Genomic DNA, 24,706 nt, shown 5'->3' on the forward strand with positions numbered 1-24,706 from the left:
TTCACTGTAACATTATCTGATAACTTTATTAACAAGTTAAAAAAAGACAATGAATTACAATATTTACATCATCCAGAAATAAATGGAATAAAATTGTAAACATTCATTCTAGGCAACATGACAACCCACCATCTGGGACCAAACTTTCACAGGAGAAAGGCAAGATGTAGGACCTAAGTCTATGAAGAACTTCAACAGTCAGAAGAGATGGAAAGACAAAAACTAAAATATTTACACATATCCAGTGTGTTATGAATGAGACTGACAGCTAATAGCAGTCACTCAAAAGCTTATTCTCCAATGTTTTTTTCCTAAAATGAGATATATATATATATATTTATATATATATATCTTTTTTAAAAAGCTATGCTAGTCCTTATAAAGGAAGAGAGGGATGAAAAGGCAGGTCACCAAAACAACTCCCGGAATTTGAAGGTACAAAAAAAAGAGATATTTCTTAACCAGACATTTTAACAACAGCTTTTAACATTTGATTGAGATTGGAAAAACTCCAAAAAGTTACCTTTTTAGGTTGTTTCATATGATTTTAGACATTTAAAAGGGTAAAAGGTAAGAGTCTTTTCTGAAACACATCAGTTTCAAACACTTGACAAGTAGTTCTATACATAGCTGCATTCGGCATGCAGAGATCCCAGAATGCACCACATGGCACTTGGGCTCTCCTTCCTTGCAACAATGGTTCATTGCTCAGGAAAGACAATCTCAAAGACAGCCAGCAAATTAATAAGGCTGGCAGTTTTGGTACCAATGAGAGTTTTCTCTTGCTTTTGTCTTAAAAAAGAAAAAGAAAAACAAATACAAATTGTTGTTCTGGACATAATTATTAGTTCAATTATTGAATGTTTTTTTTATGTGTGTGTGTGTTGAGATAACTTTGTTGTTGGTTGGCATATTCACCGAGCTACAACATATTATTTCAGAATCTAATAAGGCTTTGGGGTATTAGAGCAGCAACTTCCAATACATACAATCTCTGCTTTTATTTCCCCCCATAATAAACTGATGGCACACCAGGCTTCTATGTCATCACAACAGGATGGCACATGTTATTTTGCTTTCCATAGCACAAAAAGTTTTCTTTCTATGTAGTTAAATGTATGACCGCACATATTTTCTTAGTTGTTCATATGTATTTTAAAATGCAAATGAAAAGCTTCTCCCCTGTGAGATTTCCCCTGTGCAGAGAAATTTCCCTTCTGACGGTGTATTTTATTGAATATAGCACATTTGTTGCTGTTTGTGTTGATGCACAGACCAACATACTGCTACTTCCTAGATCAGAAGATACTTCAGTATTGAAAATGTGTGTGTGGTGAAAGTACTACCTGAGATCCATAGCTACATTGTTGATATCTACTTAACTATATATGGAGTCATCCATCAAACAATAGAGATCGATTTGCACTTGAACCCAATTCATTAAAAACTTCTGACAGACACACCAAATAAAAAAGGGATATGTATATTCTGTATACCTTATATACACAATATATATACTATGCATATGTATACTGTGCATACTATGTATAAGAAGTGAAAATATGTGCCATCCTGGAGTTGGTCAGACGTTGTTAAAAGCAGTAAGCATTAGGAAGTGCAGGGAATGCCTATGGAGGCAAGTGAAACATATCACAAATATCAGTAGCAATTTGCTACACAATTTTAGGGCCAGTGTCAATATCTTAAGATCTATAAAAAATTAAACTTCTTTGACATTAAGATAAATAACACATCAATATTCCTAAAGGAATATATCTGGATTAAAAATGGGTCTAATAAAGCAAACATACAAATAACAAAAAATATTCAGGTCAAATCACAGAAACCTTTCTACTTTGAGTAAAGATGCAGCCCACGATTCGGGTTTTGGTTTTGCAAAAGGCTGCAGATATTTGAGCTCAACAGTCAAAGAACATCCCTCTCTTTTTCCATGCTCCTGAAGCACATGTGTTGATTGGCTGGATTGTTTATGGCTCTGTCTAAACCTAGTCGTTTCCCTGCAAGGCGAAACCAGTCGCTTTGGTAAAATTTACAAAATTAAGTTATCATGCTCACATGAACGGCCATAAACTAGGCTTTCCAATGATATGTATATCGAGGGTAGGCTATTGCAAAAAGTATCGCTAAGATAACCGCATCCAAAGTTGTCATGGTTCTCCTGTCACGATACGCCAGAAGAGGAGAAAATCACCTTTTTAAGTCTTCTTTAAATTGTCACGTGCGATAGTGTGAGGGCACAATTATTACAGAGAGGGTTAAACAGTCAAAACGTATGTTTTCCCGTGAAATTTGTTCACAATATGAAAGTGTAGACTGTATACTGTCGAATTATGCGAAAACGTAACGTTATCGTGGATTTTCTCAAAATAGCACCGTGCGCAGAGCGACTGGTTTCGCAGGGTCACATTTACAGAGCCAGGACTGTGCACAAACACCTGAGTTTCTTTTTAAGGACAGTGAGGAGCAATTCACTGAATTTAAGAAAAGGTGATGGAATTAGAATTGAGGACTGCACCTTTACGTGCAATACTACAAGAGAGTGAAGAGATCAGGGAGCACTTTAGAGGATGACAAAACAGAACCGCCATGACTACAGGCCCCTTCAGTAAAGTTAGAACATCAAAGGCCAGTCCGGCTAAATACAATGACCAAGTGTTTGGAACGGACACTGCTTTACTATCCTCATTTTGTACACTGTCTATTACATTCCCTCTTTTTAGTCATCCCAAGAACCACCATCAGGAAGCTAAGATTTGACCCAAATGATGACTTCACAGTTCTATTAGCTATTGGTTACCAATATATTAGGATATGTCCAATGGGACCAAGTTATTCATGGGTTTAACTTTAAACAATAGATGGATTACAACTTAATGTGCAACACTAAAAAAATTAACAATGGATTACATAATGGTTAATTGAGCCTTTTTTGACAATTTAAGGGTATATGAAGCAGCCCATTCAGTTGACTCCAAATTCTTCACAGCAATATGGTATCGTCCAGCTCATTTTTGGTCAAGCATTTCTTTGTTTTCCTCATTCAAATTGATACTTTTTGATAGATCTGATGGATATTCAGTCTCCAAATTGATTGGACTACTAGGTTGGCTGCCACCTCTATCCATCCAGACAGCAGAGCCAATAAGATGCTGAGCTGTTGTTCCTATTGCTGGGATGAGGCTGGCATCTGAACTGTTGTTAACTGACCTGTCAAGAAAGGACAAATGTCAAATCGTAAACAATATCAGTGGCATGGAAAACTAAAACTAAGTAATAACATTATGCCACAAAAATTCCAAAACCTATACGTTTTAAATGAAACTGAGTATGATCATGATTGACAGCTGACAAACAGGGACTATTTATATTGCAGTGCAATTGAACTCAAATGCTATAGGCCATATGTTATCCAAATACAAAAAGTCTTTTAGTAAAAAACATTACTGTAAATCCTCAAAGTGTGACCGGGGTATTTTATTTACTTATAAAGCACAGGTCTTTATTTGGGGCAGGCTTGTATTTGGGGCCTTTATTTCTTATTAGGCGATCTTTTATTCTTAGAAATAAAGTAAAAGGTTACTTATGAAATAAGAACTTGCCAGACGCCTTCATGATCAATAACAAGTGGCCAACAATATAAAATATTAAGAAGAGCTCTTTTATTTCATTGAGTTAAATCGAAACAATGTCTTCTAGTGCTCGTGGACTGATAGCCCCGACTGTATTTTGGGGCCGGCCTTTATTTATCCGAATCAACCACAACCCCGGCTATTATCCGAGGCCCGGCTATAAATAGAATCCCGGCCATAATTTAAGGATTTACGGTAGTTTTTTTTTTCAGACCAGTCCTGTGACAAATCAGTCACTTTAGGGATGTTGAGCCTTGGCCGTAATTCTTAATGAATATCAACACCCAATAATGCATTTGTGAAAAAACTGTCAAAAAAGAAAAGTGAGCAACCAGTATTATAGAAAAAGGAGAAAACTCACATGCCATGCCGAAGTACATGCCGTTCCCACTCTGAGCTATTGGTGAAAGAACGGCCACAGAACTCACAGGGAAAGCGTTTTTCCTTGCCAGTGATGCTCCCACAACTTTGGGAGCAGGGAGTCTCTGAAGAATCGCTATCTATATGGTAAAGTCAGGAAAAACAGAATAAAAAAAGAGTAGGTGCTACTGTAAGCCACAACAACAGATACAATTATAGACTCAGAGCCTGACACAAAGTGGATTTATATGTCATGTTCTATATCTGGCAATATACTGCTATATTGTTGTTCAAAGACACACACACACACACACACACACACACACTTACTTTTACTATTTTAATTAAGTGTTCTTCTCATACCCTAAAAATATCTTAAAAGCTAAAGAAAATATATGTCCAAAGGTTGTCGTAGCACTGCTACTTGGGCGGAGCACCTGAAAAGCTCCATTGTTACTTCTGCAAATCCCAAGAAGCAGTGCTTTGCTTGAATGAGAATAAAGCAATCGAGCTAAAAGCCCAGGCTGCTAGCTCTCTCACTAGCATGACACTTAAGGCGTCGAGAGGGAGGTTTACCAACGTACATTACGGCACAGCTACGGACCAGCTGGTTACAGTTACACACGCACAGAGACAAGAAGGGTATACATCATCATATCTAATTCTGGGGCAGACAGTGAATACGCTTATTTCCCAAAATGTTGGTGTGTTCCTTAAAACATTACAGTGTAAAATGGATAATGTACAGTTCTACAGTTTGGAAAACTAAGTCATTATTTGCACTGTTTTGGACAATGTATTCAACGTTGGGCCCATCCCTACCTTCATATAATTAAACAATGCTTACATGTAATAGCTTATATCTTTCTGAGCCCCCCACTCTTATTCACTAATGCTGTACCTTTAGCCTCAGGCCTTTCAGACTCATCTTCTTGTACATCCATCTCATTAACTCCCACCACTTCTTCATTTTCCTTCTGCTCCTTTGTTCCTTCTTCTTCCTGTCCTTCAACCTGTTCCTCTTCCTCGCCACTGCTGAGGTTGTTCATCTTATTCTTCAGAGCCTCCAGCTGGTCCAGACTGACCCGTCCCATAATCTCAAAGTTTCGTATCACCTGGGGCATAAAGAAAGAGGGTTTTAAACATTGGCAGATGAGGAAAAACTGGTTACACTAAGAAGGTTTACTATAACCCTTCATATAGCTAGCTACTGTTGGTATTTCTTTAACTAGGCTTCTGTGCAGCAAGACTTAAAATGTGAATTACAAATGAAACTGAATTTAGTCAGTCAGTTAGTATACATGTCATACTTATCCACTACCAGGGAGCAAGGGTCTGAGATAGACATGTAATAGTACACAACATAATAGTACAACAGACAGTTAGAATACCAATATAATAAAGGCTGAAGCCTGACCTTGTGCTCATCCCGCAGGTGGTTCTCCAGAGCCTGCTTGTACTTGCTGTCGTAGTAGCAGAGCTGGCACTGGTAGGGCTTTATCTCATCATGCTTATGGATATGCAGCTGGAGGCTTTCATCACTAGAGCAGGTGAAGGTGCATTTGTGGCAGCGGAACACAACACCCTGCAGGTGGCGTGAGAGCTTGGAGCGGGACACCTCTAGCGGTACAACACGTTCTTCTGAAGAATGACAGAAAGCGGAAAAAAGGAAAAAGAAATGTAGGAGACAAGAAAAAGAAGACCGGAAAAGAAGAGGTAAAGAGAAGGACAAGGTTGACAGGTGAAAAACAGGTAGGTCTATCCATTATTTTATTTTTTGTAATGAAAACCCCTGAACAACCAATATATATTTGTCATGATAGTTGTGCAACCTGCATTATGTGTACTGCGCAGTCAGGCCCCACAGTGGGCTCAAACCTGCAGCACATGAGCATTGGCGGATGTGGTACCGAGTAGACTAAAACTCATGGGTGCTAGCATCTGTCGCTAGCATATTTCTAAGGGTGTTGTGACATGTTGGTGTTTATGTTTTTCACTACAAAGATTAGCATTGTGCCAAATGTTTGCCATTATGCCATACATGACTGAGAGTCTTCACTGAATGAGAAAAATAAATAATTTGTGGGTGTTTCTTGGAAGAACAAAAGGTTTATTTCAATTTGAAGCAGATATAGAATGGAAAACAGTTTTTACCTTGGCTTTGTTGAATAAGTAGCCGATTCATGGCCACAGAGCTACCTTGAACCCCAAACCCAGTTGTTTCCTCCTTCATGTGCAAATCACAGACTTTGAAATTACCACTAAAAACCGGCTAATCTGAACAAAGACAGAGTGTGACGCCGAACACGGTCTGTGACATCTCTGATCATTGCCCCTCTCCACATATTATACTTTGAGTTGGAGATTCAGGTAGAAGTTGCTGGAGCCCATTATGAGCAGTCATACAGCATAAAGCTCACTTGTTCATGCGGCTGCCAGATAAGCATGAAGGGCGCAAGATATCTGCTGAAAAATGGGCCATTTTATTCCCCAGCCTATATACAGGGATGTAAATGGGCTTGTAAAACAGACCATAGCTGCATACCTTCTATGTAAACAGAGAACAAGTAAAATACTCTTACATGTGCAAATGCAAATCATCTCCAAGTTCCATAACTGTAGTGAAATTAGTTGTAATATTAAATTAACTTACCCTTACATGAGGTAAATTGAGCCACACTGCAAGTTTGAAGGTTTGATGGCAAACCTCCTGATCTTGTGTTGTAGTATGCCATAGTTGTATTAATGTTATGTATGATATTTGTATGTTTGTTTTTTTGTTAATATTGAAACTATTTATTTTCATTGTTGATATCTGATAATATTATCATTTATTGTTGTTACGATTATTGTTATTGTGTTTAATGTAGGCTTTTCAACTTTATTTGAAACTATTATTTTTATGGACGAAACTATTATTTTTATGGCTTTGGACAAAAAACAACACAACTGTAAAATAACATAACCATAACCTGTTTTTGTAAAATGTAAGTAAAATAGAGCAAAATAGAATTTTTCCATGTACAGCGGTTACCAATTTTGGTGGTGAATACAGTGAATATGGTAAGTTGTAGCTACATGTTAACAGTGTCCAGTGTTTCAGATTTAAATTTAATTTTTTATGCTTGAAGAAACACTAGGATCTCACCTCTGTGCAGGACAACATGGTCTATCATATTGCTTTTGTATTTGGTGTGGTAGAGGCAGAATGGGCACCGCAAATCTTTTGGCCCCTCTTCAGGGGCACTGGTATGGCCAGCCTCCACATGAATGGTGAAGGTTGACCTGAGAGAAAAGCCAACAAGACTGAGTGAAGGATGGACAACATACTTCACCAAATGCAGCATATCTATGATGTGATAAGGAATTCAATCAAGCTTGCCTATCCCTGGTCTTACTTGTAGCAGGTGAAGAAAGAGCAGTCCTTGCACTTGAAGAGCTTCTTTCCCCCATGGCGATCACGGTAGTGCCGACGTAGACTCTGCATGTAGCCAGAGCTGAACTCGCAGAACTCACAGGTGAGAACGCTGTCTGGACGGGACTCTGCTACTACACCAGAGGCTGCAGGGGGGCTACAGGAGGATTGGTTCCGTGAAGCAAGCTGGTAGTGGCTGAGTTGCTGTTGAACGTCAGCAGGTTCCAAGTAGCCTGGTTCTAGTATAGAGGTAGAGTAGAAATACAGAAATGATCATTATAAAGAGGACCATTTTGTAACACTTGGTCACTAATGAATGTGAATAGTAGGCCAACAGATGCCTGTCATTTCTTGCGCTTTGCCCTTCATCATATTTAGTAACGGAAGAGTTGGTACATGATAATTTACTCAAATCAAACTTTATCTAGCCTCAAAGAACACTCATTATAATTTCATTCCACCACTCTTCATTCTGTTTTTGTTGTACTAGGGTGTGTCTGCTGGTGTTAAAATGCCTCTTTCAGCAACATGCCAGCAAGTGCAGAACCAGGCAGAAAAAAGGCATACCTTTGACTTTTCAAAATGCACATGATGCAATTCTGACTTTGCAAAGAGTGGAAGAAAAATCACATGAATCCATCCGCATGAGACTTTGATTTATAACACTAATGCATCATTCACAACAAAGACAGTATGTAAATGAGCCATTCCAATCTGCATGGAGAGGAGTAATCTGTCTCTCTAAGTGTTTCCAGCACATAACATTGCATCCAAGCATGATTTAGTAGGTAGAAAACCCAAAACCGATGCAGTCTACAAGGGTCTGAGGCAACCACAGAAAAGAAACAGATCTTCACCTACAAAATATTCCTTATGAACGTGAACAGAGCCGCTTCATTACACTAATTAGATGCATTAGCAAGCTTTTCAAACATGTTTAAGACTTATATATTAGCAATAGGAAGATCTAGGACTTTCAATAGCCGTGCACTCTGGCTAACATTTGTTTTTTAAGACAAATTCGACGGCACAAATATCACCTCTGTTGACAATTCAAGCTATTAATATTTTAAAATAGGGCGCTACCTCCTGCAATGGATAGGGGTGGGTATCTTTTGGGTTTTATCCTATACCAGTGCTAAATAGACACGTTTAAAACGGTACCGTTGCCAGAACCAGTACCTTTTTTTAAGGACTTGCACAAACTGATGGCCGCTTTGAGATGAATTTGAACTTAAAATTGAACTATATTCACTGTTTTATCAATACCTGCAATTGCATTGTTTCTATTGATAAATCATTCTAATTGCAGATATCTGAAATTCAAGATAGATGGCTTGCAATAGCCTATGAAGTTTATCTTTTTAATGTTATAAAATGGCTTGCCATAGATGCACCCGTTGCCAGCTCATGGGCAAACCCAAGTAACCTAATCGACCAGATGCCTTCCCCTACTTTCAAGTTTATATAATGTGTCCCCAAATGCTTCATTACATTTGAATGTGTTCCCCACTTTACACACAATAGTTTAATAGTTGTTTCACATTCCAAATATTTTGATTCACATCCAAAATTTACAGACCATTTAGCTTTAAGCATCTTAACTGCGTTTAACGTAGCTACTATACATAGTAGTTGATAACCTGTCATAGATCTGTAGAGAAATGAAACACTGAAATCCACCTTTTCATTCAGTCTGGTTTTTACCGTTTGTGTCAGCATCACTGCCATATTGGAACTAGGTATTAATGCCTAGCCCAAATAATGCCATTGAAAAAGCTGGCAACACTGAGAAAATGGAAGTGTATCATTTCAAGAAGGTAAAGGTGTTAAACATATTTTGCGGTTGGCAGCCAAGAGGCTCCAACTTAGTCCATAAGGAATAACCCATATGATGTATGTGACTGACCTCCAAACAGATTTTACATACTAACGTTTTATATAAGTGCATTCCTAATGTTCCTAACATTCAAACTGTTTACTTTTTAAAAGACTAAGCCACAACCTAACAGAAAAGGCATGAGTTCCTCAGAAAAGTCAACCAATATCAACCAGTTTTGAATAATGAAAAATTATTACAATGTCATGGATTCCTTGTCGTGTCATTGAAAAAGTAGGAAACATGGCGAAAATTCCTTGTAGTAAGTGGCTTTGGGTAGGAGTGTCAGCTAAATGGCTGAACATAAATGCAATGTAAATGAAATGGAGGTATCGCTTTTCAATGTCACTTTTGTCTCTGCAATTTATTTACAGTCTAGCCAATATTTTTACTGGTTTCACACAGTGAGCAAATAAAAAAAATGTATTCCTCCCTTTGCCTCTTACCTTCCCCTTCCTGTGTCAAATTCATGGGATCAGTGCTCAAGGTGGGCCGTGGGGAGCGCAATGCTGCCCCTGCCCGAAGTTTGGGGAGTGTTAGCATCTCTCCATGGACCCTCAGAGAGTGCTCCTTCAACTGGCTGATGGTTATGGTGGAGAAGGCGCATGATAAGCACTTGTAAGGGTTCTCACCTGAAAGATAAATGAAGAAGTTGAATAAGCAGCAGAATGGAGAAGGGAAAACTAAAATAGAAACAGGAATAACAAGATAATTAAAGAAAAAAGTACACCATGGCAATAACTTTTTCTCGTGTGACTGAAGGTTCATTTCAAAGTAACAAGGTGGAAGAGTGTTCAAGGGCATAGTAATTGCCATAATATGGTGAGACGTGAAAATCTTACAGTTGATAAGTACAGTTGGTAAGTCTGAATAGAACTGTGATAGAAGAAATTTCTTTGCAAATAATCTTTGTCAAAAACCATCTAGGCTTTGAAAATAGTCTGTTAATATAAGCACAGTACCACTGAACACACACAAAATATAACGCGATACTGGGTGGCTCTGATTGAGTGATTTATCTTCAGCAAATCATACATGATTACAGTTACTTAGATGTCTGGCCTTTCTACTGTACAAGAAACCAGACAGTATTCTTTTTCTGGTCAGGTTTTGCCCCGGTCTGATGTAGTTGATAGTTCACACATGTATTCAGCTTGTCTCATTTTATCATACGATATTGATAAACTAATAAACTTTTCAAAATTGAAGAGGATTCATTTTATGAATCTTTTGGAGTGTGTTGTACAACAAAGTCTTGGGAGAGGATTTACTAAGTAGCCTAACTGTACAATCAATATTCTGAAATGGCAGTCAAACCCTAACCAAATCCTACTGGTAATTTGTGACACTACAGTCCATTAATCATCCCATCAAAATGTGAGTAACCCTTGTGCAATACCACTTAAATGTCAACTGATTCAAAATTGTACACCTTACATTACTTATGGCTGGGTTCATGGTAGGGGTGGGCGGGAGGAGCACTCAAAATCATGCATTGAAAGTCCATGCATTCACTAAATTCAGGTGTATGCAACAGAAGTGAGAGAAGCCCCTGGCTACAGCAGAGCAAGTCACATGATAGCTAGTGGGTCCACCTTGTCACACGCATGCCAAATGTTTATTTTGTGTGGCTACTTGGTAGCTTCAGACTAGTTTTAGACTTTCTCTTGGTTCTCTTCGGAAACTGTTAGGCCTTATCTATCTTCTCTAATGTAGCTGGCTTGACCATGTAGTTGCCACACACAGTGGGGGCAGAATTGGAAATGTGTCAGAGTAGTCACTGGTTAGATTATTGGTTATTCTTATAATGATGCTATTCATAAATAATGAGCTGTAAAGTAACTCAAACTTTTAAAAAAAGATGTTTTTAAAGGATATCGACTAATTATCTTATCGGTGTTCAAAAGTTTGAAGTTGTTACCATCCATAAATAGAGCCTAGGGTGTGCGGCGTGCGTATAGAAATTGCAAACAGTATTTTTTAGGTAGACAAATAATTTACTTTACCCAGTGCAACAAACATACTTATAGACTACAGTATATATTTCTGAAATATCAATATTATAGGTCATAATATACACACTACATCACAATTATTCAATATAAAAATACTGATTAGGAAAATGCAAGCAAGTATATTTTGTAAACTGAAAATGGTGATGATTCTCATGGGGTTGAATATTTTTGCAAGACACTGTATATTCTTTTCATCAGGTCTTATTACCTGCATGTGCTTTGAGCAGATGACTCTTCAGTCGGCTTAGATAAGCAGACTTAAAGGGACAGAGTTTACACCGGAAAGGCTTGTGATGGCCATGATGAGACTGGATGTGACGATCCAAACTAAGAACAGGACGAGAAAGAAAATTTGCACTCAGAAAAGAGACAGTTTTAGCATCAATGTTACACCACTTAAAAGGTATAGTGTACAACTCTGGTGAACGGTTGTTGTTGGTATTTGAGCTCAAAAGCCAATCAAATTACATTCCTCCCCCCTGAAGCCTCTTATTCCTAGACCTCTTATTATTACAGTGCATGCAAATTAGTGTTCATTTTGTCACCTATTTTTAATTTAGTCTTAGTCTTGTGTCAAATGTCCTTGTCATAGTTGTTGTCATATTTAGTCTTTCAAATATAATTTTTGTTTGACAAGTTTTAGTCGACTAAAAGTCTTGTAAAAAGTGTCTGGTTTGCTGATTTAAGAGACACATTCACAAGTGGTGATTACTCAAGAACAGCTTATTGTACAGAGGCATGCTTTGTATCTTCGTATTCAATAAGGTCTGCTGTTTATTTATATATACACGGTTTGCCATGTGTTGAGTAAAGAGTTTGTGAGATATTTCACAGAGAGTAATGGGTGTGCAGAGACATTGGCATAATGTAAATATGATTCAATTTCATGTAAGTTCAACGTTAATGTAATTGGAAAGCTTAGGTTCCGCTTTTTCAGAAGCATGTGATATCTGTATGACGAGTAGGCCTACTCCGCAAATCAACAGAGGAGGGGTGTGAATTTGGGCAACCAGGTGATAAGCGGGACAATGGCCTTCGAGGTGTCCTGTTATATGGAATTAATGGATTCCTCCACTGTGCGTCAGGGAGTTCTTTGCCTCCCCCTCGTCCACTAATTCCGTATAACAAGACCCTTCGGCGGTCGTTATCCCTTACTTATCACCCGGAGAGAAGAAATACTCTTTTCTGATTGGCTGGCGGGGTGGCTTTTAATTCTGAATAACGGGACACCTATGAAGTAGATCTGGTAAAAAAAGTTTAATCGCTGTTCCATATCAATGCTTATGAATGGTAACTATAACAACGATAGTAGGACGACGGTTGAGCCTGAGGCAGGCTAATGAAAAGTCCCTGGTTCAGCCCCAACTCTGCTCTGAGAACAGCCTCAGACAAAATCACTGAAGTCAGAGGATTTTCCTTAACCACCAGGGTTTTACCTCTTTGTGGAAAAGCACCATTACTATATGAAATGTGGAAACGGCACAAAAAACAAAACTCAATCAGGCAAAGTTAAAACTGAACAGAACTGTTTTCTTACTTGTGTCTAAAGGGAGAAACAAATTGGCAGTACTGGCAGCTATACTTGTCCTCCCGAGAGAAGAGAGCCATGGCTGAGTGACTTCTCTCGTGAGACCGGAGACCCTGCATAGACATGAAGATACGGTCACACTGGGCGCAGGGGTGACCGCCTGTCCGTCTCTCCTTTTCCTGGACAGACACAGGTGCATTCACAACCATAGGCTTCTCCCCCGTTTCTATGGGGACATCTCCAGTGGAGGCCATATCAGCCACAGATAAGTCCATCTCTGAAGACACAGCATCGTCAATGGGCAACGAGTCCTCTGTGTTGCCATTGGGAATGGCATCCTCTGCACCAGGAAACGATACTTCTGTGATATCCTGCTGAGAGAAAACAAGAGAGGGGAAAGCATTAATATACTACCTTTGCTAAAACCATTCAATAAGCCAATAAACTAAATAAAAGTCAATTCATGGGATTGTTCTTTTGGCTGACTTACACCAGAGTAGTAAAAATAGCTAAACAAAAGGTAGATGAAAAGAAAGAGTATGTACTTTATTGATGTACATTCTTTTTTGCCCAGACCAAATGGTCTCCAATGTCTGATGTTTGTGTAAGAAATGTTACAACATTAAAGCCACCACATCCCACACTCTTTATCTGGAAAAACATATCCAAGTTATGCCTATGCAGATGTGAGACAAGTTTGTCACTGCCAACAGGAAATTACCGAGAAAGACCTGCAGGAAATTCAAAAGAAGAGGACCTGACCCACATCATAAATAACTTATTGCATGCTTATAGTCTGCTTCGTCAGCCTTCTCTCACCACAACAGGCCTCTCATTAGTAAAGATGGGAACACCACATAATGACAAAAAAGGAACAAAATGTTTTTGAAAAACTGTGTGATCAGAGAGTTTGGCTTCCTGGTGCTACACACAGTGAGACGGGTTTAGGATAGATACTGTACATATCCATATATATATATATATATATATATATACAAATAAAGCCCAATATACTGTAGACTAGTCTGATGTCAGTAATACATAGCAGAAAGAAACTTGTAGCTGTATATTGATCATTCAATTCATGCAGACAAATTATATCAGACAATTGTGTGATACTGATGATTGTTACAATAATATAGGTTAACTAAAGCAGAAATTCCTGAAATGAAAATATAAATGCAATATGTAACAAACATATTTTAAGCTTTTGTTGTTAAAGTTATGGTGTAGGGAAGAGACAATAGTGAAGTTGTGTCACCTTCAGCTGGCCTTCTTTAGCCTCACCATACTGCACATGTTTTCGCAGGTGGTTGCAGATGGCTCTGAGGGTGGGATGGACCTCCACACAGAAATTACACCGATAGCCTATTGGGGTTTTATCAGCAGTGGCATCCAACTAAATGGTAGGAAAACAATGACTAGAATTGGTTGACATTCAGAAGAAATTATGTCATAGTAACTAACTATAACATAATTATGGTATAGTAACTCTTGGGTCCCTCTCTTAAAATGCATACAGTAAATGTATAACATATATGCATTATGTTTTGTCCAAAGGGTTAACTTACAAAACACTACATCAAGGTATGGTGCCAAAGTCAAGTTCACTGAATTAAAATGCTTTTGAACTTAAGCATAGACACATTCTTTACCAGAATCCCAGCAGTGAATAACAGGAGATAATAATAATATCAGAATACTGGGGTGTTCATAAAGAATAAAAGCAATAACTTCACAGTACCTTCTCTTGCTTGGTTTCTATTTGCTCATTGACCTTCTGTTTGTTCTGGAGTTGCTTCCTTCTTTCTTGTCTCATTGCTCGCTTCTGAGTTTCCTCATTGTGATCCATCAGATGGTTTGTGAGGTCAGTAAGGGCCAAGAACTTGAGCTCACAGTGGGCACACTGATAGAATTCGGAGTTCCCATGCTCAGGGTTTGCAACTGTGATGAAATCACGCCTGAGGTCCCTGCTGTGGTAGTCATTGTAGTGCATGCAAAGCAGATCGGCTGAGCTGAAGCATATCTTGTGGCATTTTAAACATTTGAAAGGCAACCACTCAAGGTCCCTTTCCTGCTCTGCTTCTGGTTTGACCTCAACAGACTCATTCTCCTCCACAGCAGAGGATTTGTCCATTTCTTTAGGGTAGATAATGGTGAAATATCGTCCCAGTTTGCTTGAGTGTTGTCTCTTGGGGAAGACACCTGGGTGGCGCTTGATGTAGTGTGAGACAATACTTTTCCGACTGAATGCCTGAAATGAACAAAGGGAACACTTTCTTCGCTCCACAGCAAGTTTCAGTTCTTCACTCATTCCGGTCCCATCAGCTTCAGAAGTCAAGGGTACCATCACCTTATTGGGCTTCTCAGTCAAGGCCTTGGAGGCTGCCAGACAGTGTGTGTAATATGCATCAATATCATGACGTTTCTGATAATGGGCTGCTAAACCTTTGCGGATGGGATTGGTGTATGAGCAGAGGGCACACTTGAAAACATTGTTCTTTCCTTCAGGCTGGGCCCTGACATTGTTGTGCTTTATACGGTAGTGACGAGCTATCCCCTTTCTAGTAGAGCAGAAGTATTTACAAAGCTGACACCTGAAAACAGCATGCTTCTCTCCCTTTTCAAATTGAGAGAGGCTCAGATCAAAGTCCCATACATCTTGGGCATCTGTGACATTTGTAGCACTGCATTCTGCTACTTGTTCTTCTCTATTGGTAGAAAACTGAGTCACAGCAGGGTTGAACATGTCTGAGGCCGGTTGGTTGTGATACTTTTCATAGTGTATTTTCAGTTTCTCTAGCGTGCCATGGGTATAAGGACACATTTTGCACCTGTAGGCACCATAACCTTGCCTCTGCGTTTTGCACTTTTCATCACCTTCAATTCCCAAATCCTTTACTTGCTCTATGTCATCAGCAAAATCTTCTGCAGTGACCTTAACCAGAGGATGTCTCTTTTGGTAATGGGTGAGAACACCATGGATTCGAGAGTTTACATACGGACAGTGTCTGCACTTATACACTGAGCTGGGATTGATGTCAGATTCATGAGCAAAGTCAGCAGCTTTCACTTTCATACCTGGGTGTTTCTTGCCATAGTGTGTCAAAAGTCCATGAAGACTGTTGTATTCAGACAGACATACAGTGCATTGATACGGGTTGTTTGAAATGGATGTAGTTGTGAAGGACAGGTGGGACTGTCTCTCTTGAGATGGTCTGGACACATCCATTGTGCCTTCTTCATGATCTGCTTGGTAACAATCAAATGGATTTGACATGCCAGGATTGTGTCCTTTTGACTGAGTTGAGTGCATCTTTTCTTGTGTTCGATTACCTTTGATAATGTCCAGCAGCACAGACTCATCTACTTTGATTGCCCAGGGATGCACAGTTTGGTAATGGTTGGTTATGTCCCAGATAGAACTTGCCTCATAGGCACAATCCCTGCACTGATAGTGCTTTGTGTCTGAGTTTCCCCCTTGTTGGGAGGCACAAGCATCAGGACCAGCCCAAAGTTTGCTAGCCATATAGGTATAGTCCACATTATGCTCAGGGTGTCGTCTTTGGTAATGCATAAGCAGCCCACTTGGTTCAACGTGGGAATAGATGCACCATTCACAGTGATATCCAGCCTCAAGGACACCATCCTGATAACCCCAATTGAGGATGGTAATGGCTGTTGCTTTGACAGTAGGATGATCTTTTTTTAAATGTTTCCGTAGAGCATACACATATGGAGATGTATAAGAACAATGCCTACACTTCAATGATCTCAACTTTTGTGATGTGTCCTTGTCAGATGTAGAGACTGTGGTAGCTCCTGCTGGAGCAGCAGTTTGGTTCAGCTGGGCGCGCTCCCTCTGGCTGCGTACCACAGCTGTGTGCCTGCGCACCAAGTCTGCATTAGCTTTCACATCTTTGTGCTTCTTTTGGTAGTGAATAAGCACCCCTTTGACTGTACGATTCCCATAGTCGCAGTGTTGGCAAAAAAACAACATCTCTGCTTCGCCTTTTTCATTGCTTCCTTTGGTTGATGAAGCATCTGTCCCATTGTTGCTAGATGGTTTGAAGAACTGCTTTGGGGGAGCAATCTGTAACTCATCCATGAGCTTCATGAGACCAGGAGTTGGAGGTGCATGTTTAATGTATTTTGCTGTTACTTTTATTTCTGGATGCCTCTTCTGATAATGGACAAGTACACCAACCACAGAACGGTTGCTATATACGCAGTGTTTGCAATAATAAACTTCATCATCTAAGCCTAATGGCATCATGTTTGCTGATTTTGGAGTGTTGGGAAGGTTGTAAGAGTTAGTAGGTGCCTGATTTCTATCAACTGAGATCACCCTCATGGTTTTCTGAATACGGAAATAGGAGGCCTTTTGTTCTGGATGCTTCTTCTGGTAGTGCACCAGGACTGAGTGCATGTTGGGACTGGCAAAGGAACACATATCACAATCATAGACAACAACATTTCCTCCTATGGTCTCTTTGAGGGTCTCAGTATCTGATGTAGCAGATGTAGACTCTGATACTTTAGAGATGGTTTTGAGGGAAGGGCTCGATGAGGACCGTGACACTGGTGTTGAGGATGTGAAGCTCTTGGGTCCTGAATTTAAGATCTCCCTTAGTGTTTGAGACTCAGCACTTTTCTGAGGCTGATCAACCATGTAACTGGAGAAAATCATGGCATTGTTAATTTTCACCGTGGGATGCATTCTTTGGTAGTGGGGCATCAAGCTACGCACATTAGGACTGGTGTAAGAACAAAAGCGACACATATAGATGAGATTGGGTTGGTTTAAGTTCAGAACATTACTGGCCCCTGGATGATGTTCCATATAGTGCTGGTTCAGATCATTAAAGTTGGTGTATTCAATGTAACACTCCAGGCAACGGAAGACAGCACTCTGATCCTCTGGGTCAAGGATGTACCTAAAACTAAATTTAATGTAGGGATGCATTCTCTGGTAGTGTGTACTGACACTACGCGCAGACTTGTTTTGGTAATCACAGTGTTTACAATAGAAAAGGTTCCCAGGTTCTTCTGTGTACTCAACAGTCTCTTGGAAAGTATTTTGACCATCTTGAGTGTTTTGAATTTGAAGATTTTTGTCAACAGAGGCACTGAAATTATTTTCATTGTCCTCATCTTCAGACACAGTTACTCGAACAGGAATGTTTCTCACAGAACCTTTTGCCTGAAGGTTTCGTTTTCTTTTCCCTGACCTGCGCTCTTCTTTCATCTCCCCTGATTCTCTCCCTGATCTGCACTCTTCTTTCACCTCTTTTGATTCAATCTGATACAAATTGTTTGTATTATAAAAGTAGCTGTGATTATGAACATCTTTCTCCTTATCCATGTGAAAATCACTTTGTTTCTCCTCATCTTCATCATCACCAAGTTCCTCCAAATTGATAACCATATCCTCCTGCTGTTGGGTCTGACTAATCTTGCTTTGGAGATTGTTGGCAATTTCATCAATTCTTGTACGTTTCTTAACAGGGGACAGGTCCAAAGGTTGGTCATTAATAGACTTCCTTGCAGTTTTGCCAACAAGGTGTTTTTTTGAGGCGTTTCCCCAGATTGATGTTTGAGTTTTTTGTACAAAATTTGCTGAGCTATTTGTTTCGGAGTCTGTGTCTTGCTGCTCATTCATTGAACCCTCGGTGCTATCTGCTATATTGTCACAGTAAGAATGCTTATGTTGCTGATGCACTCTCAGCCCTTTCAGTGTCATGGTAGAGAAGTTGCAGAGAGTACAGTGATGAAGATTTTGCTCATTTACCTCATTTCCAGGACTTGATTTCTTGCCATTGATCTTTGAGCCTGCACTTTCCCCATTCAAGGGATCTATTGACTCATTTTCATCGTCTGGGCTTTCACATGTTAAGTCCATAGTGTCCCAGTCTGAAGATGAACCAATATGATTTTGCTTGTGACTTTCCAACTTGAGTGGACTGGTGCATATGAACGCACAGTCATCACATTTGTACACTGTTGCTTTGCCAGACAAGTGTATGTTCTCTATATGACGAGAAATACTCCGTCGATGCATTGTGAGAAAGGAACAGAAAGGACACTGAAACCTGTTCAAGTGCCGTCTGAATGGGATCCCTTTTGTTTCAAGCATTTTATTATCCTCCTCTGACAGAAGCAGCTTAGTGGAATCCTCAGCTGACAAGGGGTCTCTGTAATTGGGATCATCCATGTCACCGAGTTCATCTTCTGAGCTGCTTCTGGAATCGTTGAGCAGACTGGTATCTAAGTCTATGGCAGAATTTGACATATCAGACATGACGAAGGTTGACCTTTCTGATAAAATGGAAGAGCCTGTACTGTTGGGAACTTTTGCTGAAATCTGTGAATACTGAAAAGGTGATATCCCTGGTGGGGCTTTCACAACTGCATTTCCAGAGGCTTTCTTTAATGCTGAATCTTTATTGCCATTTAAATTATTTGCCTTCAGCTTAGATGTTGGAGTATGTCTTGGGGATGAAGATCCTGATTTGGAAGATCCACTATCCTCCTGAAGTGATGACATAATCTTTAGCATATTACAATGTTTTTTTGCCATGTGATCATACCACAGTTCTTGCCTATGGGTCTGATAATCACACCACTCACATGTTAAGTTTCCACTGGACTTCGAGATACATTTATACATTAAGTCTAAGATTCTGCGCATTTCATCATCCTGTGGTGCTTCCTCATCAAAGTCCTCAGATTCTGATTCCATTGTAAGAGCAGTGTCAGCTTCCTCTTCAGTAGGGGACCCTGGAGAATCCAACAAAAGATCTTCATGATACTTCTTTTGATGTTTATTCAGTCTGGCCCTACTAGTAAACTTGAATGTACAATACTGACAAGAAAATATTTTCCCAAAGACTTCATGCATGTGTACATTGTAGTTTGTCTGCTTGACTGTCTGTGAGTTTCCTATGGTCTCTGAGGCAGCTCCAACCGTTCCATGAATTTTTCTGGTGTGTTCAATTAGGAGGGATTCAGATCTGAAGTAGCGGACACAAAACTTGCACTGGAAAAATGGGCTGGACGATTTACTTGGGGGATTTGCTGGCTGACTGCATAGCTTTGATTTGGAATTGGAACACTGGTCCACGTCTTTGTCCATGGAGTGGAGGCCTTGAACAGAAATCACAAATATTCCTCAATTAAATATTATCTATTACATTTTATTGTTACGGGTTATTTAACAAAGAAACTGTATTTTTGGTTTTACTCTATAACATCTACAGATGTTTACAGATGTCTTTGGTTTTACTCTATAACAAGACAGATAAACTGTTAAATTTATGCTCATAACCATTAAATATGTGAACATTTCATTAAACTTTGGGGGATGCAACATATCAGGGGAGGTTTCCAACCTGCATCATCAGTCTCAGTAGAGAAGTCCTCTTCCTCATCCTCTGCATGACTGAGGGAGTTCAGAGATGCAGACCTTGACAGATCCTGTGTATCATCAACAACTTGAGTGGGTTTCAAGAAGGCTGTGTGGACATCCTGGATGTGTGTCTTGAGTTCATCATATGACTCAGCTCGGAAATCACAGCCATCGCACTGTAGCACCTCCATCACTGAGGGCTCCTGGGATGGACTGAACAAGAAAAAAAAAGATATGTTTGAAATGATCATCTCTAGTATATATTCTATATATTATATGTGTTGTTCCAATAATTAACATCTGTCTGTATAACACAACAAAAGTTATGTGTAGCCTATTTCTTTCTCTTCCTGCAACATCTCAGCTTCCACAAGATTTCAGAGAGAGACTTGAGCTAGACATAACTTTTTAGTGTTTTTGATTAAAATCCAATATGACGGCCTAAAGACATCCCACAGTATTAGCAGACACCACTAGTACGTTTTAATTTTAAACACATCAACAGCTACAGGCCAAAATGCGGTTTTACTAATTGCAGCACCCCCTAGGGGTCAAAGGTCACCACATTTTTTAAGCGTCCTCCTGATGGGGTCATGATTCTATGTACTACGTTTGGTTATGATACATGAAAGGGTTGCTGAGATATGCGCTCACTTCCAATTTCGATTGCCTGTCACAGGTGAGCGCTTTTTAAAATGGCTCCAGAAAGTAATGCATATGTAAGGCATGGTCTGCAGATAATGTGTGTCAAGATTTGTGACCTGTGAAAATTTAGTTTCACTTTTGATAAAACTTGTTATACTCTGCTTGGTCCAAGGATTCCAACGAAACCTCATTTTTCGACAATTGGGATAATGGGTCAAAGGTTAATCAGTGTGCCAAATTTCAGAACTTTTTACCAGATGGTTCTATGGGCTGCCATAGACTCCCATGGCAGAAGAAAGAATAATAAGAATACATAGAAACACAATGTGGCTTTTCAGCTTTGTTGCTTGACCCCAAATAACGAAAAGATATAAAGATAAAGTATAATGAAGTAAACTTAATTTAGCTAACTTAGTTGTCTTCTATGTGTCCTTACCATCATTAGTTTGATAGACTATGAAATTCTTGTAAAAACTGTCCAGGGGGTCGTTTCTAGAAAAGTTAGCAACGACGTTGCTCAACCACCATGGTACGACGCAACTTGCGACCAAACAACGTGTCGCAATTCGCTACCTCCGACGTTCGAACACCATAGTTCCAACAACGTTGTTGATGATGCAGCGATACATATCATTGGTGGAAACAGTGGCAACGTGTAATACCCCACCCCCTAGAAATGTTCTGTCACGGCCTATGTCGACATGTTTCTAATCTAAACCGAGTGATTAATGCTGGTATTGTCATTGCCATCAGCCAAAACCTAAACCTATTGCAAGCATTTAAAACAATTAACTTAAGCAGATCAATGAGTCATTATTTGTGTTAAATATCTATGTGTTGGAAAAAATATATAGCCTGGACAAAAATCTGGGTATCCCATAGGTTATCAACTGTCTCGTGGCTTAACGGCCGCGCGTTGGTGCACTGCGCGCTCGACCGGAGTTCGCATCCTATCTCTTCTTTTCATCTCTGAGTAAGAGTAGGCCTACGAGACACAACAATAGGTTTTGACCATACATATTTATGTATATAGTTACTCTACACCGAGAGACCATAGGTACAATACATCAGTCAAAAACAATTGAATCTACGTGTCACACTAGTTCACCTGCAGGTAGCGAGAAGCAAGAGGACAATCTCACATCATAAGAAAATCGAACCTACAACGTTGGGATAATAAGTCATCTGCTTTAGCCACTACACCATTTAACACTGCTGTTGTTAGGGACTGTGAAGATTATAATACTAAAAGCAAGGCAATACTTTAATTAACATAAATAGCAAGAATGAGCCAAGTAGGGGAGCAGTGTCTTAATCAAAATTAAGCAACAGGATAGATCAATCATTGAGTCACAAGATAAACATCCACTTCACAAATTTTGGTTAGGTGGTTGTGATTTTTGGTTAGGCGCTCCGGACACCAACAGGAACTACCAAGGAACGACACAAGTGCAACTGCCTAGGGGCAGTAGTTCAAACGACCAAACTTTGCGTCCTTGTTTGCGATTGAGAGTTCGAACTACCCTTTCTAGAAACACCAAATCCAAGAACTATGGAGCGAACTACCAAGGTTGCGACGCAAGTTAGCAAGCGATGCTTTCTAGAAAACGACCCCCAGAACCTCAACTCTTCTTGTTCTTCACCTCATAGCAGCAGATGTGCTTCACATTGTAAATGCATCATTACTGTCTGGCACATTTCCTAAGTCCCTGAAAAAAGCTGTTGTAAATCCCCTTCTCAAGAAGAATAACTTAGATGCCACCATGCTAAACAACTACAGGCCCATATCCAATCTACCTTCTATTGGCAAAATTACTGGAAAAAAAAGTCTCTAATCAAGTAACCACCTTCCTAACATCAAATGGGTATTTTGATGACTTTCAGTCAGGTTTTCGGGCAAATCACAGCACTGAAATAGCTGTTTTTAAGGTTTTAAATGACATACGCCTCAATACAGATGCAGGCAAAACATCAGTCCTAGTGTTATTGGACCTTAGTGCAGCCTTCGACGCTATTGATCACAACATATTACTACACAGATTAGAGCACTGGGTTGGACTTTCCGGTATAGTCATCAACTGGGTCAAATCATACCTACAAGAAAGGAGTTTGTTTGTTGCTATCAGCAACTGTACCTCTACGCCAAGGTCCTTGACCTGTGATGTCCCCCAGGGGTTGATCTTGGGGCCACTATTATTCAACCTCTATATGCTCCCACTTGGACAAACCATCACAAACAATTTGATTTCCTAGCATAGCTATGCTGATGACACCCAACTTTACTTAGCTCTTTCGCCTAATGATTATGGTCCCCTTGAATCTCTTTGTCAGTGTATTGACAAGATTAACAACAGGATGTCTCAACATTTTCTTCAGTTAAACAAAGAAAAAACTAAAGTAATTATATTTGGCAAAAAAGAGGAAAGACTTAAGGTTGCCGCTCTCCTTGATATTAAAGGGCTTAAAGCAAAGGATACTGTTAGATATCTTGGTGTCATAATTGACAGTGATCTAAATTTAAACAGCCACATGAAAGCAATAACTAAATCAGCTTTTTACCACCTCAAAAACATTGCCAAACTTAGAGGGCTAATGTCTAAACATGATCTAGAAAAACTTTTCTAGAAAAAAATCATGCATTCATCTCCAGTAGGGTTGACTACTGCAATGGGCTTTTCACAGGCCTTCCTAAAAAGACTATCAAACATCTTCAGATTATACAAAATGCAGTGGCTAGGGTTCTCACAAAAACTAAAAGAATTGACCACATTACTCCATTACTTAAGTCCCTGCATTGGCTTCCAGTAAGTCACAGAATTGACTTTAAAGCGCTTCTGCTTGTTTATAAATCACTAAATGGAATGGGACCAAATTAGCAGATATCCTTCAGCAGTACACACCTTCTCCTCTCAGGTCTCAGGAGAAATACTTGTTAATAAAACCTACTGTTAGAACTAAATAAAGCAGCGTTAGAACTAAGTGAAGCAGCATTTAGTTGCTATGCAGTTCAGCTCAGGAACCAACTTTCAGATGAGATCAAAGTTGCCCCAACTGTAGCCAGTTGACTTGACTTGACTTGACTTGCTTTCACGATTGTGAATGTTTTTTTTGGATTAAATGTGCATGCTGAGGGGTGTGTCCATTGAACAAGAGAGACAGCGAGAGAGAGAGAGAGAGAGAGAGAGAGAGAGAGAGAGAGAGAGAGAGAGAGCGGGCAAGGAGGTTAAGGGAAGGCCACTTCTATAGGCTACTGTTTGGTAAAGTTGCACACATAACTCTACAATGAAGTCTATGAGAGCTATAAAATTATGATTTATTTATTTATTTATTTTTGGACAACGTAGCAAAGTGCTACGGGAAACACTGGAAGGAATGTGTCGCGATTCTGCCTTCACACACCGCGGCACAGGTTTGTGAATATGAGTGTCGCGATTTTGGTTTTGATACGCATATCGTTACAGCCCTAGTCAATACTCCACCATTGTTATTGTTTGTCCCTAATGAAAGAACCTAGACATCTAAGTGGAATTCTCTTTTCATTTATATGATTTACAAGCTCCATAGTTATTTCATCATGATTGAGATCTTTGAAGTGATTCTGCATGTTCCAAAACGTGATGAGGAATGATAAAACTTGCTGTTTTTGATCATTTATGAATTGGTTTTAGTAGTCGAGAGGACTCCTAACTCACTAAAACTGTCTGGACACTGTTTTTGACTCACTTATTATTTCTAGGAGATACTTTTAGCCTTAAAAAATATGTGAATATATAAGTAGAATAGTATATCTTAGAAAATATATCTGC

General features: G+C 39.5%; 1 protein-coding gene across 2 annotated transcripts in view; it reads right to left on the reverse strand.

The window, feature by feature from the left end:
• The window catches only part of znf462 (zinc finger protein 462), a 40,624-nt gene continuing 15,918 nt past the window's right edge, over positions 1-24,706 (reverse strand). The window contains exons 2-13 of one of the 2 annotated variants that reach the window (XM_076284882.1): positions 20,239-20,468; positions 14,592-19,993; positions 14,109-14,246; positions 12,857-13,218; positions 11,528-11,646; positions 9,751-9,936; positions 7,409-7,664; positions 7,159-7,295; positions 5,428-5,651; positions 4,912-5,125; positions 4,012-4,150; positions 1-3,228 (exon numbers count right to left, since the gene is read on the reverse strand). In XM_076284882.1, coding sequence (XP_076140997.1) covers positions 3,027-3,228; positions 4,012-4,150; positions 4,912-5,125; positions 5,428-5,651; positions 7,159-7,295; positions 7,409-7,664; positions 9,751-9,936; positions 11,528-11,646; positions 12,857-13,218; positions 14,109-14,246; positions 14,592-19,993; positions 20,239-20,446 — 7,587 coding nt within the window. In that variant the 5' untranslated portion in view covers positions 20,447-20,468 and the 3' untranslated portion in view covers positions 1-3,026. Of the gene's footprint in view, positions 3,229-4,011; positions 4,151-4,911; positions 5,126-5,427; positions 5,652-7,158; positions 7,296-7,408; positions 7,665-9,750; positions 9,937-11,527; positions 11,647-12,856; positions 13,222-14,108; positions 14,247-14,591; positions 19,994-20,238; positions 20,469-24,706 lie in introns of both variants that reach the window. The other variant, XM_076284881.1, reaches the window with a different exon arrangement.

Source organism: Alosa pseudoharengus, unplaced genomic scaffold, assembly GCF_046254945.1.
Source record: "Alosa pseudoharengus isolate Yale_2024_CS ecotype anadromous, Long Island Sound unplaced genomic scaffold, YU_APseudo_1.1 YU_APseudo_1.1_scf_14, whole genome shotgun sequence".
Lineage (NCBI taxonomy): Eukaryota > Metazoa > Chordata > Actinopteri > Clupeiformes > Clupeidae > Alosa > Alosa pseudoharengus.